Source organism: Glossina fuscipes, unplaced genomic scaffold (assembly GCF_014805625.2).
Source record: "Glossina fuscipes isolate IAEA_lab_2018 unplaced genomic scaffold, Yale_Gfus_2 142, whole genome shotgun sequence".
In the NCBI taxonomy this organism is placed as follows: Eukaryota; Metazoa; Arthropoda; class Insecta; order Diptera; family Glossinidae; genus Glossina; species Glossina fuscipes.
This window is the reverse complement of record NW_023998485.1, coordinates 52,360-68,995: the sequence shown is the minus strand read 5'-3', so window position 1 is coordinate 68,995 and position 16,636 is coordinate 52,360. Positions and strand designations below refer to the sequence as shown.

Here is a 16,636-nt window from a genome sequence, read left to right as displayed (position 1 = left end):
TCTACTCAATTTCGCGAAACCATTTCTCGTCTCCGTGAAAAGTTTGTAAAAATCAATGTCCCGCTGCCTACAGTCAGGACATGACCATCTTAAGCCTTTAGAAGGGTCAGCGACTGCGTCAGCAGCACGGCCGAGAATACCGGCACATTTTGCATGACCAAAGCGCTCGCAGAGCCAACAAGAAACGAATCTACCCGATTCCGGGCCTGTTTTTGCGCGATATGGTGTATATAAGCACTCCATGTCAACTCAAAAAAAAGAAAGAAGTGAATTATTAGGACAAAAAACAACAAATTCAAAAGAACAGACAACACTAAATTTATCTACAAATTTAAGACATTTAAGAAAACGTCTCCGTCACGTTGTCACTGTAACAAGAGAGCAAAAGAACAAGAGAAAGCAAAACTAAACTGGAAGCACGAAAAAAAGAGAGAATAAAAATCGGAAAAATTATCTCTTAAATTACACGTAAAATTCACACTACTAAAGCAACGGTAAACAAGCCAAGAGAAAATCTATTAACAAAAGAAGAAAAAAAAAAAGGAAATCGAAACACTTTTACACCTTTAATACTTTTATATACATATATATATTATACTTACCTTTAAACGCGTATAAAACGATAAGAAAAATTTAAGCAATAGAACAATCAAAAACGTACGATCTCGCGCGCGTCAGTTTCCAAACCTTAAACCTCTTTGCTTAAAACCTCTTTACTTCCGACGAAACTTTTCGATTGCTAATTCCGATTTATCCGTAAACTACCCATATCCGATAACTAATTTGGTTTCAATCCCTAATTTTGTTATTTCTGAAATTGACGTCTTTGAAAGGGTGAGCTCTCTAAAATATAATTGTGCGCCTGGACCTAATGGAACTTAAATGTTGAGCTGTCGAACTATGTGGTGTTGTCTCAAAGATTTTTAACCACTCCTTGAATTTAGGTGTTTTCCCTTTGTGTTGGAAGAGTAGTTTCCTTATTCTTATTCACAAAGTAGATGTTGAGCACTACACAGGCAATGCCAAGTTAAATGTCTTGCCTAAACTATTCAAGCAAATTGTGACTCAGCACTTGGCCTTTGCCATCAAATCGTATACTTCTCCATTCCGACATGGCTTTCGGAAAGGAAGATCTACGGTCACCCATTCTATTAGAGTTTACTTGTCATGTTTTCAAGACTTTTTCTAGTGACTCTTGCATTGATGTCATATACACTGATTTCAGCAAATCATTTGATTTGGTTAACCATAAACTACTTATTTTTAAACTCCAAGCCTCTGGCTTCCCTTTCTATTTAGTGAAATGGATAAGCTCTTATCTGCCCAATAGATCCTTCAGGGTTTTGTTTAACTTCATCACATCGGATGAATTCCCCGTTACGTCTGGCGTACCTCAAGGAAGTCACTTAGGTCCCATTTTATTTAGTTTATATATTATCGATTTCCCATCGGTGGTTAATTCCAGCCAGATCTTAATGTATGCTGATGATGTGAAACTGTTTTCTTCCTTCTTTGTTGAATCGCATAAGTTGGAGGACGTCGATTCGATCACAGATTTAGGCGTTCTATTTGACGATAGGTTACGTTTTAACTTGCATATTGAGCTCTCGTTAAGCAAAACTAAGTCCTCGTTTGGTTTTATAAAGAGATGATCTAAAGAGCTTGAAGATCCCTACATTATGAAGAGGCAGTACATGTATTTGATAAGACCAATACTTGAGTATGCCTATGTTGTGGGGTCTCCTTCCTATAGGTGCCATGTAGATTCAATTGAATCTGTTCAAAAGCAACTCTTGTTGTTTGCCCTAAAGAATTTGGGTTGGAATCCGATTGCCTCTCTTCCCCCCTATGAAACTAGGTTGATTCTGTTATCCCTACAGTCACTTGAGAAACGCAGATTTATTCTTGGCGTTTCCTTCTTGAGCAAAATAAAATAAATAATAAATGGTACTATAGGCTCCCCCCGTTACTTGGTGAGATAAGCATTTTTCCCATATTTGTTGACTTAATACACGCGTTAATTGTTGCTACTTTAGCAGTATGCATCGGAGGCTTTAGATATGCTTAAGGAAAATAATCCACTGGCTTCAAAGAATAATTTCTCCTTTAAATTCAAACTTCAAAGTCTGGCAACTATTTCCACACTATTTCCACTGCGAAGACACTAATTTGACTCACATAACTGACGGAACCATCATTCAATAAAGGAAAAACGCAAAAACAACTTCTCGTTTAAAAAGCTCTCTAAACCATATAAAAAAGAAAACAGAACTCTAATAATAACAAAAAAATGTAGTCCTGCAATGAGTCCAAGTAAAGTTTACTTGGGCGAATTCCTATCGTCAATTATACAAATACCAACGTTACCAAACTGCTTTTACACCCTCCATCTCATTTCTAGTATTGCCAACCTAATAAAGTATTTGAAAACTGCGTCAGAATTGTAGACAAGGGAAGAAATGTAATGGCGTTTTCCTAAAGAGGCCATGTTAAAGTTTTGTACCTGTCCATCTATTATATCTATTTGTTACAAATTTCAGGCCTTTGTGAAAGATTTGCCTTGTCTGTTTATGTCTTTTTGTCAAAATGCATAACACGCAAATGATTAATTCGTTTCTGTTCCGAAAATTTTAATGTTAAAGATGTCTTGTCAATCAATCGTCAACAAAATCGATAACATTTTTCAAAAGATTGAGAAAGCCCGGCCCATTAAATTAAACATCGACCGAAAACCATAAATAAATATTTTACATAATGACGGATAGAGAAGGAAAGCTTCGATATTTGGATAGCACATGAATTGAAGATGAGGAATTTAAGGGACCGAAGTTGCATTTGCGAATCGATCAAATAAAGCGAATACGTCCTATTTTCGAGGGAATTGACAAAGAGCGGTGAAAAGAGGATCATATAGGGTAATAATGCGCACAATAAAATCTGGGCCAAAAGATACGATTCTCTATAGCCAACAACTAACACGACAATTGAAATGACATTTCCAGAATTGATAAATCAGAAAGACGTCATTTTTAATTACCAGTGTTCCATCTTGCATGATCAAGCAGAAATGGAGAAAGTTTAATACGTTCAACGTATGGTTCTTAGCTTACCCCCGTTCAATTATACAAGGCTAACTTCATAAGTATATCATTTTTTTCCCCACAAGCTTGCATGCAAAAGATTGCCAAATATCAAAATAGTCAAGTTAATTTAAACTATAGCAAAAATCTATTTGACCCTTGGTGAAAAAATGCCACGAAGTTTTTCCCTTACCCAGTATATACGCCAAATATCTCCCTAAATATTTAACAACTACTCACTAGCATAGCATCTTCATAGCCACAATTAATTATTTGTTTTACCTTAATAGTTAAGCGTACCTTAAGCTTCTACCGCAACGGCAAAAGCAAAAGAAAAAAAGGCAAATAAACTTTTGTTGCCTACCATGCCTTTACTTAAGAAATTTGCTCTTCCTTGTAAAACCAACTTGAACATTTTATTCCCTTTTCGCTATACGATGTCTCCCATTCTCAACGACCAATGTTCCTTGCCAAGATTATGGAGAAGTTTTTTTCTCTTTTCCTTTTTGCTATAAGCAAACAATGAAACATTAACGAAACAGTCTTTTTTATAGAAGAAGCGGCATTCGCATATACATTTCGTGCTTTCATTATGCATTATGCATAGCAGAAAGTAGTCATTTAAAGGTAGTTACTACTACCAATTCAACGTCTCTTTTCATTTCTACCCCTTCCCCTTTTCTTCCCTCACCATCTATCTTCTCTCATTCTCTGTTTAAGATTATTTTAGTTATTTGTAGATATTTGACCCAATTTTCAATTACTCCTAAGTGTGATACCTAGTCTTTCATAAACGGTATGTTGTGCTGCTATGTATGACGCTACTTTTAGTCGGAAAGAGGAAAATGTTAGAAAATAAGAGCATATGTACAACAAAATAGATAGAAAGGCAAATACACAGATAATCATTTACATTCTTAGTGTGAATATCGTTTGAAATGAGGTCAACTTTCTGAGCATGGTTTCCTCCTCTTTGAATAGAAGAACGGAGCAATCATTAATGCTTTCCTAGACATTTAAAAACGTTAATCATTATTTAAACGTTTGATTTTTTGAAAGTTTGCAACTTAGTTTTCCTTCTATTTTTAACAGCAAATTAAGATTATCAGTAAACTGCAAATTTAAGTTTGCTAATGCACGACTAAACTTTAATTTTATTAGAAACATGTCACGTTTTCTTCTACATTTTCGTTCCATGTCATTAGGTTTGGAACAAAAAAAATATTTAAGGCTTTTGTATGAAGCGCTTTCTTTAACGCGCTTACTACGAGCTTATTAAAGGGGTTGGCAAATTTAGGGAAAGGAAAACATGCAAAAGCAGGGATTTATCGAGTACTTGATGGGAGCAATAATTTTTCCAAAACCATTCATTGCAACAACGATTTGTTTAAAAGAAGGAGTTTTGCTTCACAATACCCATTAACGTAAGGTGGGCAAACGTGTCCCCCTTCTTTGAAGCGCGTACACTTTTTTTTAAGACAATATTTTTTTAAGTTTTGTAATTGGTACTACTTTGGAGTAAAGTGAAGTGCTTAATTCAGAAAGCTGCAGAGAGTTTAAAGAAAAACAGAAAACCCAAGCTAACGCTCTAAAATGCAAATTGGAGCCATAATTCAGAAAGAAAGACGTTATCAATATGTTGGTTTTCTTTGCCTAGACTTACTTAGCGTATTTTCAAAATAACGACTGTGTAAAGAAAAGATACTGTAACCAGTTTTAATCATCTCAACAAAATTCTGAGATCGTATCGTAATTACGAGCAGTTGGCAGAACTAAATCGATTAGGCTGGCTAGTCGCATTGACAAAAAATGTATATACCAAGTTCATAATTATGAAATAAGCCTTTGAGAAACAAATAGGAAACAACGTGTGATGACAAGAATGAAAAAAGGAGGCAACACAAAATCATTCTTTCACATAACTAGGCTCTATCACATATGGAAAACCGCATGTGCGTGGGAAACGCTCAATCCAGACCGGCGTGTCTTACTTACTGGACTTGGGCATTTTTTTGCATCAATGCTGACGAACTTGTCAAGCAGCCATTTGCTTATTATACTGACGTAGGTGATTAGCTCGATGAATGGTTTGCGGTAAAGGAAAGAGTTTTTTACCTACGCACAAGCACGTAAGTTCTTGGGAGATGTATCTATATCCGCTATGTCTATTCTGAGATATAAATTGTTACTAGAAAATATCGTACCATACAAAACTCGTTTGGCTCGCCCGCTATATTGACCACAAAGTTCAGAATATATGAGTAGGCATAAATCAGATCGCAACTTACTTGACAATAAAATATGCTAAAACAACTGTAATCAAATAACAAAAGTTACATGATTAAGTGAAGCGGTCCTTGTGAAGTTACGCTACATATTCCGAATGATTTTTGATAAAGACACACGTGGTGCTGCGAAAAGTTTATTAAATAGCAAACGAAACATAATTTAATAGCTTTCATTTTACTACGTTCTTAAAATGGATTGCGAATCACAGAAAATGTAAATCGAATTTTATCAAATACAAAAACTTTCCCACCAAGGAAGGATACGCGAGAAATTTACTTCGATTCGTTGTGCGCGTAACTATTCTCGCAAGAAATAAATTTTGATATGCAAATACTAAGAAAACTTTTGAATTGAAAAGTTGCCGCGGCTCATACCAGACCGGACCAATTTTTCATGACCGTGTGTCACACTTTTTGACTAAGAACCGCCGTAGCGCCAATAGTTAAATGTTAGCGATGAAAATCGGAAAGTGGCCACAGAAACTAATACATTTTCTAATGTTTTTTCCAATAAAGGTTACGATATTTCTTTACCTACCTAAGTTGAACATATTCTACACATCTAATGCTTTTCAGTTCCTTCGATTTTTTAATAGTCAACCAGGTCAACTGTCATTTTTAAAAATTAAACGACGAAAATAAAGACCTTCCGTTTTCTAACTCACTGTTTATAGTAAATATTTTAGAAAAACAATGACAAGAAAGCATATTCGATACTCTCGTATAGACGAGGCCTTCAATCTTATGTATTTTTCTATTTAAATATCAGCCACGTTTAGGTCTTGTTTCTCGCCACAAATTAATTAATAGATGTGAAGCACGCACCTTTTACGAGTTGTGCTTATTTTTACTACCATCAGAGACAAAAAAGAAATGGCGTTTAGCTCACCAAACTAATCGCATGCATATTAGCTTCGTTTACTACATTACAAAATGCTTATGAAGAAAAATAATAAACACAGACAAAAGAAACGAAAATATTTTCATGCCAACCTGTTACAGTAAAAAATTTAATCCCACATACAATATTTTCGTTTCGTTGTTATCTGCAACGTGCACGTGTCGACACACTCTTCTTTCATTTTCTTTCTAACCGTAAGTACTTAATCCATTATACTTACAAAAAAATTTTTCTAAATAGATTTATATAGACATAGAGGGTAGTGTTTATTCTGTTACCGTACTTATTGTGCGAGTATTTAAAAAAGTATTTTTCATGTAAAAAATACATTTTTTAACCCTTCTTGCAAAAGTTGATGAACTGATGTTCATTATTATTTTGATTATTATTTTGCTTGATTTAAACAAAGATTAAAAATATGTTTAAAAAATATCTCAGCGGGAGTTTTTACGCGGTTTTTCTCCTATCCCTGCGGCCATATGTTAATTGTTCAACATGCCTCCGGACGTAAGTAGCTCCTTAGAGCTTAAAACAGTAAATCAATATAATACGAATTTTTTGTTGTGCCTGTTTATTTTAATGCTATAAGCAAGCATCAATATATGTGAATCAAAAACAAAGAACGTATTCCAGATTGTCGGGGTATGGGGCAATTCGTAAGGGTTGTTAACGATTATTTACGCTTGCTGACATTGCAGACTTTCACACCCCAAAAATAGAAATGCAAAGAATTAAAGTCAATGCTTGCAGAAAGCATTGTTTTAACGAAATCAACAGAAAATGCAAATAATTTTAATGCGTAATATTGAAGAATGAAAGAAATACGCATTAAAGACCCCTTATGGTATATCTGTTGTTGATCAGCATGAGCGTCTGATTCGATTCAATCATCTTGGCGCCTATTTGTTCACCGCTAAACTGGAGGCATCTTAAAGCCGCTAAAATTAACAAATAATGTAAAAACTTGTCTGACCTTCTTTGACCACGTTTAAAAAAAAATCCAGAGCCCACATTCACATTAGCTAACGAATCCAGACATATATTGGATATGTGGTCTTCAATAAGTTGCGTGAGCATTTTCATGAAATACTTCGCAATTTAATGCGGGCACTTGCTTGACACAGTCGTGTAAATATTTTGCGAAAATTTATGATGAGTTTCCAAGCTTTTCCGAAAAAATGACGATTTACTATCCAAAGTTTGTCGTTAAAAGTATAAAATGTTCTTATTTGTCATACTTACTACCCAAAGACGGTCATATTCACAAAGCGCCATAACATAAAATTCCAAATCTATTTAAGCATCCGTTCACCCATGCAATTCATGCATGCGTTATTTATTGTTGATATCAATTAAGCGCAAAGCAAGTTAAGCAGCTTATATGCCCATATATGCCTTCGACTGATGCCTGCGAATCAATTTTGAAAACGAGCGCGATCGATCGTTATATAAAATATCAACAATAGAACGTTTTTCATTTCAGTTGAAAATAGCTCTCTTCAGTTGTCGAACACATCTTCCAGCTTTTTAGTATGTAGGAAAAAATTTTATTGCCAAAAACTCTGAAGCTATAATCGATTACCTAGTGCAACTGTACTGGAGCGCTTTTTAGCCTTTGAAGCCTTACATGACTAAAACCCTTCCTAAGAAAGATAAACCTCTCTTATCGGATAGCTTTTAATCATGCAAATAAGCATTAGAGCACGGAGCCACTACACATTGGATTATCTTAAATGACAAAATATTTGTCAGTCCGCCCGTATTACGTCTGGTTGTTAAAGTGATGATTACGAGCGTAGAGCTTTATCCGGAACAGCAAACTTGAATTCAAAGTCCTTCCTAGAAGGCGCGTAACTTAGCTTAGCGTTTTTCTAGTGAACAATCCAAATTTGAAAATCTCAAAAGGAATGCAAAGAGGTGTTTTGTTTAAAAGATCGCCTTCCACTAACTAAACACCTCCAGAATCTCTCTTGGAATACATGAATAACGCGACGATAAAACGACGCGTCTTTGGATTGGAACCATTCATTCAACGAATTTTCCACTTGTTCGAAAATCGTGAGTGTAGCTCAATCAAGCACTTACTCAAACAAATGGTAAATTAAACAAAGAGGCATGGTACAGTGAATATATCATTCTTATAAAGTTTAGTTCATAGATCAACAAAAAAAAATGGCTCATACGCACTCACTTGTCAAAATCTAATCATTTCCCATTTTTCCTTAAGTTATGGTCTTAAAGAAGAAGGTTTTTCGTATAGACACATCTACCTTTTAAACTTTTTCTTAAATAAAGAAAAGTATCTTAACATAATTTCTGATTTGTATGGAGATCTAGAAATTGTTACTAAATCCTTTAAAAAGGTGGTTTTAATTATAGACTATATACATATGGTTTACATTATCTTTATAGCACGATATCATTCGCTAGGTTTTGTAAGCGCATTTTCTTTGCCTTGCGTTCAAATATCGCACAACAGACATTGATGGGTATTAAAAGACTCTACCTTCTTTTTGAGCATCATTGATATTAGTTTGGCAACTCTGCGCGCGCGATGTAGTCGTCTTTCATTGCCTGTAAGAAATAATTTAATTTCTTTATGAATCGTTTAGCTATTTAGCTTCATTCTGGTCTGAAGTTATATAAACCTTAAGAATAAAGTGAGTGATTTAAAGTAAAGGAAGTGTAATGGTCTTTAAGCGTAATGCATTTGGTTTTTTGCACTCAAAAATTGGAGCTCTTGTAAAAGTCTCTCTTTTTTCTCTTTTGGTGTTTGCAGTTTGTTTTGTTTTCGCTCTCTTGTTAGAGTTTCAGCGCAACGTGGAAGTTTGGTTTGATTTGTTGACAATTTTTGTGTTGTGAATCTTTCCGTATTCCGTTTTTTTTTTTCTTCATAATCTACTTTTGTCGTGTTTTACTGCACATGGATTGTTACCTTACACCATGCCGTGCGAAAACAGGCCAAGAATCCGCACGATTCATCTCGTGTTGGCTCTGTGCTCGTTTTTGCCATGCGAAGTGTGCTGGTATTATCCGCCGTGCCGCTGATGCACTCCTGGAACCTTAAAAAGGCTTACGATGGTCGCGTCCTGATTGTGGGAAGCGGGACATAGATTTCTACAAACTCTTCATGGAGACGAGAAACTGTTTCACAAATATGAGCAAAAATCTCTCGTTATCTCTCATTTTTTTAAATATTAGGGACCTCAAGTGTTGTGTTCTTTAATAAATTATTTAATCATAATTTAGTTCAATACAACCGTACCCCTAATTGCAATGGTAGACTGCTTGATCTTTACTTTGCCAATTTTCCTGAGATTAGCGTTAATCGTTGTCTATCTTTTAGTTCACCTAAGGATCCTTATCATCCAGCAATGCGGTTTTCCTTTCCGTTGAATTTATCGCCATTAAAACAATTTTCGAAAAGTGGCTCTGCTTTCGACTATTTCGCTTACTCAGCGACAATTCATAGATTTAATTCCCTCAACCGCCAATATTATTGCAAATACCTTCGGTTCATTAAATACTCTCTATTTGCTAATTCTAAATGCTTTTTTAAGTTTGTTAACTTCAAAAGAAAAATCTATAAATCCATTGCATGTTCTTTTAACGGCTCGGAGTCCTCGGATGGTATTGGTTTCATTCCTGTAGATGCTATGTAGATTGAATTAAATCTGTTCAAAAGCAATTCTTGCTGTTTGCCCTTAGAAATTTGGGTTGGGACCCGATTGCCCCTCTTCCTTCTTATGAAACCAGGTTGCTTCTGTTATCATTACCGTCACTTGAGAAACGTAGATTTGTTTTTCACGTTTCCTTTTTAACCGTTTGAGTACCAGACGGTTTTGAAAAAACACTGCCGAAGAATCCCAGACAGCGCAATCGCGCTGTTTAGATTTTATGTCGAGAAATCCCAGACAGTTTTGATAAAAAACTGTCGAAGAATCCCAAGCACCGCGATCGCGCTTTTTAGATTTTATGTCGATACTATTGACTTGCCCGCATTACTTGGTGAGATAAGCTTTAGTGTGCCTAGCTGCTTCTCTAGGCACTTATCTTGATTAAGATTAGTCAATGTAAACGCAATTATGAGCAGTTTAATCCGTTCAGAATTGTTTGCAGAAACCTAAATCGCACGATTTACCTATGTCGTACTTAAACTAACTTGTATTCTTAATATCTCATTTTTTTTATTTCGAAATTTATATGGTGTTGTTAACGTGTCGGTTTTCAAGCTTATGCATGTTTACAATGGTTTAGAGATTCACTTGCAACATGGATCTGTTCTTGTTGCAGGTGTGCTTCTGTTCTAGTTGTGTACATTCTTTTTTTTTTCTTTTTTACCCTTTTTTTCTTTTTTTTCCCCTTTTTATTTATTTATACATGAATTATAATTTTTAAGTTACTTTGTTTTTATTATTCGTCTTTTTTCATATCTTCCTTTGTATTGTACACTAAGTTTTAAAACAATTAGTATTAGCTTTACTCTTAAGATGTACTTGAATTCGATTGTTAATTTTGTTTAGTTGAATTTCATGTATAACTAAGTAAAATAAAATAAAAATAATAAAGATTGCTTGTCCATTAAATAAATCTATATAAGCTATTATATTTTTCAATTTAAAGCAAAAAAGAAGTGTTTATTTATGCGCCAAACAAGCCGGTTTTATCATTTCAAGTAGCTGTCTCATCCCTTATTGTCTTTAAAGTCCTTGAATAAATTGTTTTGATAACTAACTCTGTCATAACCATTAGGAACTTGTGTCATAGCAAAATAAAAGACTTTGAAAGCCACAATTGATTGTATAAAAAACCTCCCTGAAGCTATCAAAAACATTCAAAACCAGCATCTTTTTCATTTTTTTCTTTTTCTTTTATCTATTGATAATCTACATTCTACATCTGTAACATTGCAATAAGAAACAGCGTCGCAATTGAATATAATCACATAATTCCACATTTTTCTTTGACTTATTTAAAACATAACCTTGGCTGGCTACCTTTTTTAAATAAAAAAAATTAAATTCATTTTTTTTTAAATTTCTAACCAAGGCCCTCTTCCCCAAAGTTTGAGTTTTTTTCTAACTTCAAATGTCATATAGAAACATGTTGAGCTGTGTGTTTTTCTCATACTTAAGCCTTTCGCTGACTTATAATGCAAAAACATCATCATTATACGTTCTTGAGACTTGTTGGCACTTGAAAAAGTGCACACATGCCTCTTTAAACCGGGACTTGCCTCGTAACAATTATATTCGTGTATGCTTTTTAATGGTGACGCAGGCAAGACGCGTGTCAGTAGTTTTTCTTTACGTTGAAAATTGATGTTAAAGTTACTGGCATTTATATTGGTGGTTTTCCTATGCCAAGAGTTCTCACTCTCGTCAACAAATTTATTTCGCTTTGAATGTTATATAAGAAACAGGGGGCGTATAGCTGTACAATACAAACATAAGAAATAAGCTTGTTTGCATGTTTCCATAAATATTTCTTTATTTGTTCTTTTTTTTTTTTTACATAATCTTGAAAAATATGTGATTTATATGAGAACTAACTTTAAGAGAGAAAAGTATGGAATACACACAACATAAAAATGACGGTTACTCACAGTTTTAGTGAAACGCTAATAATAATAAGGAAATTTTAATATTGGAAATCGAATAAAGCGTAACATGAAGTGTTTAAAAATCTTCACACTAGGGAAACGATTCCACAGAGATACAAGAAATATAACCGATAGTGGAATAATTCTTTTGTATATGCTATCTTGATGCGAAATTGCTTTCTCTTGGCTTCTCCTTAGTAGTACTACTTGTCTTTCCCCGAGAAAAGGTATAACTGTACACAAAGTTTGCTACACAGAGTTTGTATGTGTCCCTGGATTCTCAACGTTGCGCTCACAAACCGATTCCATGTTTCGTGTTGAACGACAGCCATAGCGTTTAAGATCGCTAATTGATTCAGTCCCCTTAAATTTTTAAATTAATTAATTTTTTCACAATTAAAGTTAAATCACCCTTCCGAGAATACATTGCACTGAAAGATACCAAAGGTATGAGTAACAGTGTATTGTGAAATTCCTTTGAAAATAGCTTTAAGCAATATATATTTTGCAATGTCGAATTGAGGTTCCAATTGGTATAAGCGAATATCAACTTTTATATGCTTGACTGTCTCCAGAGAAGAGAAAGGACACTTGGGAAAGCTGTTACACATGGTTAAATTGAATCAGAAACTTAACATTTTCAGAAAATTGATTAAATACGTTCTATCTAAACCATTTGAGATTTCTGTGGTTTACTATTGGACGATGCAATATATATGGTAAGTACTTTTATACTTCTTATGTCGCTATAACAGCCTACCACACCTTCTTTGTGTATCGAGACAATTGACACAAAGTATTTTTATACCCTTTTTGTTGGTATGCATATCAAGTCGATCAATAATGACAGAGACTAACATATCGACGTCATCTCTAACTCACGTTAGTTTTTAAAAAACGTCCGTCAAAATGTTCTGCCTTATATGACGGCATTTTTGTTATTTTCACACCGATGGAAAATCTGAATTTCGTGTCTTTTAGCATCAGTTTGAAGTGCGTTATAACACTGCCCTTATAGTTGTATTGGCAATCCACGACCACAACCGAATAGAACTATTGTATTCTCCAGTGTATTTAGTTAAAAAAAACAATTTTTCGATAATCTGCTAATATTGAACAATGTTGTATGGACGCCAATGACGGTGGTAATAATGGAAACCCAAAAAAGATGTTTACACCAGAAAGCATCAAAAAAATCATAAAGATTAAATCGAAATGTCAAGTTGCAAGAGATAACTGACATTCTGAATATATGAAAATGCAGTATATTGACTATATCACGCCAAAATTTACACATGAGAAAGGTATTTTCCAAATGGTCACTACGTCCGCTCACAGTGGAACAAACACACTACAAAACGCACGGCAGGTGGTGTTGTTAACCTGACCAACTTATTTCGAGATTTTAACTCCAACTACTATTATCTGTTCGTAAACCTCATAAGCCGGCTTTAGGGACAAAAATTCCGATCAACTAATAAAATCACTATAGAAACTGAAGCTATGATTCTTAAAAAGTCTTGTTAAATAAGGCATCGAAGTGTAAAGAGACCCTGAATTAACGTTAGTATACTTTAAGGAGCCTATGCTGATGAATAAACTTAATCTTAGGAAAAAAACGTTTAATTTGCTTCTTCCCGAAAATTATTTGCCGATATTTTATAATAAATATAGATTCATTGCATTTTAACATAAAATTCGCAAATATTGTTTACGCTATTTTCAATTTTTAATTTTATTCTCTACCTTGTTAAGCAAATCATAAATTTTTTAGTTTTTGAACGCTCCAACAAACGGTGCCATCACATTTGTTGAGGGATTGGCGTAGTTCATCCATTTTTAAGTTCTATAATGAAGACGGCAAATCTAACGAACCTGCATTTCGCTACACACTAGTATTGATTTTATTTTCCATGTAATTAATTGGAATGTTTCCAGGTTCATTGAAACCAGCTAGCATCTTCAAATACGTCCGCTCTATCTCGCACTTCAAACATCTCAAATTCTTTAAATTTGAGTAATCTCCGATGTTTCTTTCTGTGTATTTTGTGTAACAATGACAATTATAAGCAGCTGTCAACAATAATGAAATAACATGACTATTTAATATTACCCTTCAAAATATGTCAAAAAGCGTGGGCAGTTGAAAAAGACACTTTAAACGAATTAGAGACATTCTTCACCGATAGTTAAAAGCTTCAAATCCATTTCGCAAAACTGTTTTTCTTTTTTTTTTTTTAGATTTCCGACTCTATTTTATTTCAAACTCCCTCTCTGCAATATCCTGAACATCATATACATATAACGTTAAGCATATTTTCAAGGCAAGAGTTAACTCTAATACCTTATTGTGTTATATAATGCCGTCACTTATGCACGTGAAAGTACGTTCTTTAGGTGTTAAGCGACCGAGTAAATTATCTCAATGGAATGGAAGCGCCAGGATTTGAAATGGAGATATGGGACAAGAAAAAATTATCAATGAGGAACATTATCTTTCCTTTTTAATGCGAAGCAAAGTGTTGCTGAATAGCCACGAATAATTGGAAAATGCACACAATACAATAACTCAAAGCACAGGCACAAGGTAGACCATTAACATTGAGAGTGAAACCAAATATCCCATTTGGGAAATCATTGGGATGTAATTTGTTGTAATTGCTCCAATTGACTCAGCTAAACAGTCACTTGGGAATGCTATAAAAAAGGTAAAATAGCGCCGATATGATAGAATGAATTTTCAGCATGGTTATGCTCGGTTATGTGTTATGATACCGGCCTTCAAAAACATTGCGAGAGATCAATTGATATGCGCGAGTTCATCCAAACATCGCTCTTGCCGACCAATCTTATTTCAGTCCACGACTTGTTGTCTATCTAAGCATCAGTTCCCTACCCACCAGAATACCCGCTACGGGCTTGTCTGAATTTTATAAAATGCGTTGTACCTTTCTTTTAGTAAACGACCATAAAATTGCTTAGAAATATAATTAAATCATAAATAAAGTACCAAAGCAATATGATTAACTAATCATGCCGTTAGAAATCGTATATCTTTAAAAAAGACCTTCAAGCTGTATACAACAATACTTTATGAAGAGACAACTGCTAAAGTGAGAAAGAAAAATAAAGCATACTTTTCAGCTGTGCTTATGCATACACACTTTTAAAATGGTTTGTTACCGTAGAATTCATTCGACTGTGGATGGCTTTCTATGAGACGCCAGACTGACGACAGTGAGACACAAAGGCTATACCAAGTTTTTCTATAACTGCGTGCATGTATTGGTGATAGCAGCCAAATAATATTGTGTAAGTATGATGTAATAATGCTTTTACATCGCACACGCACGCACAAAACCGGCATTTGTGTGCATATATCAGTATATAGGCTTCCATGGCTTTTACGCCGCCACAAACACACTCTCGAGTAAGAGATGGAGGCCTATATCTCTTTAATGGCTGCGCACATATACGCTTATGTGAATACTCCTAAAGGGTAAAAAAGGGAGTAACAACAACCACCTCGGCTATGTTGGCTAAACTTAATGGGGGGTCCCAGTAAAACGAATAAAACAGTTTATGTTAAACCAGCATAGAGGAGAGACGCATAAAAGTGAAAACGCAGAAGTTTTTTGTAAACAATTTAAAATAATTCGAAAATATTTATTTAATTAGCTTTAAATAGAGCGATAAGAATATCTTCGACAGAAAGTAAAAAAAAAAAACAAAATAAAATAGTCTTTATATACTTAGCAGAAATGTAAGTAATTCTGTTTAAAAATTCATCCTACGCATTCTCTCCTTTTCACTCGCCTAATCTGACGCCAGAATAAACCTGCGCAGAATGCCGTAGAAATTATATGCATTTGTTGCCTGTGTTCATGCAATATTTTCTTTTTCTTTTGCCTACTCATCGTTGCTTTGTACAATAAAAGGTATAAAATATTATTTTTTATATATACATGCTGTTAGGAATTTGATGCGAAAAGTTCATTATCCTGTGTGTTAAAATAAATCGTTTTCAACTTTGTACTTCACTAGCAGGAGCTTTGATAACATGTGATTTGAACTGAGGACTTAATTTTTTTCTTAAAACCTTTAGATCATTTGATTTTTATTCGGCCACAAAAATATTCGCAATTTTCACTAAGCTCACTTTCTAAAAAGTTGAATTTACCCTTCTCCAATTTCTCGCACACATGCATACGTATGTCACCTTTTCTTTATTGTTCAATTGTTCAAAGAGGAAAAATTTCCAAACACAACGCCTTATTGTCGCATTTCATTGTTATTGTATTGCACTGCTTGCTTTCTGTCAAGTTTATGGATTTCTTACAAAGTCAAGGATTTGTGTTTTATGTTTTTTAATTTAAAACCGTTTCTTATTTAAATTTTTTTTTTTTTTTTCTATATTTCCATTCTCACTCCTGTTCACAGTTTGCTGCTTGGGTAGATGCAGTCATATTCGTGTTTAGTTTGGAAAACGAATCCAGCTTTAATACAGTTTACAACTATTATACGAAAATGGCGCATTTCCGTAACGGCCAAGAACTGCCCATGATTTTAGTAGGAACTCAAGATGCCATCAGCGAGCGCAATCCTCGAGTCATCGATGATTCAAGAGCAAGAAAATTGGCTGCCGACCTAAAACGCTGTTCTTACTATGAAACATGTGCTACTTATGGCCTGAATGTGGAAAGAGTTTTCCAAGATGGTAAGCTTCTTCCATTTTCATATAACAACAAAAAAAATGTTGTTCAAA

General features: G+C 34.4%; 1 protein-coding gene across 2 annotated transcripts in view; it reads left to right on the top strand.

The window, feature by feature from the left end:
* The window catches only part of LOC119641043 (centaurin-gamma-1A), a 243,715-nt gene that overhangs the window by 221,627 nt on the left and 5,452 nt on the right, over positions 1 to 16,636 (top strand). The window contains exons 1-2 of one of the 2 annotated variants that reach the window (XM_038039465.1): positions 15,505 to 15,634; positions 16,312 to 16,588. In XM_038039465.1, coding sequence (XP_037895393.1) covers positions 16,399 to 16,588 — 190 coding nt within the window. In that variant the 5' untranslated portion in view covers positions 15,505 to 15,634; positions 16,312 to 16,398. Of the gene's footprint in view, positions 1 to 15,504; positions 15,635 to 16,311; positions 16,589 to 16,636 lie in introns of those variants that run through there. The other variant, XM_038039464.1, reaches the window with a different exon arrangement.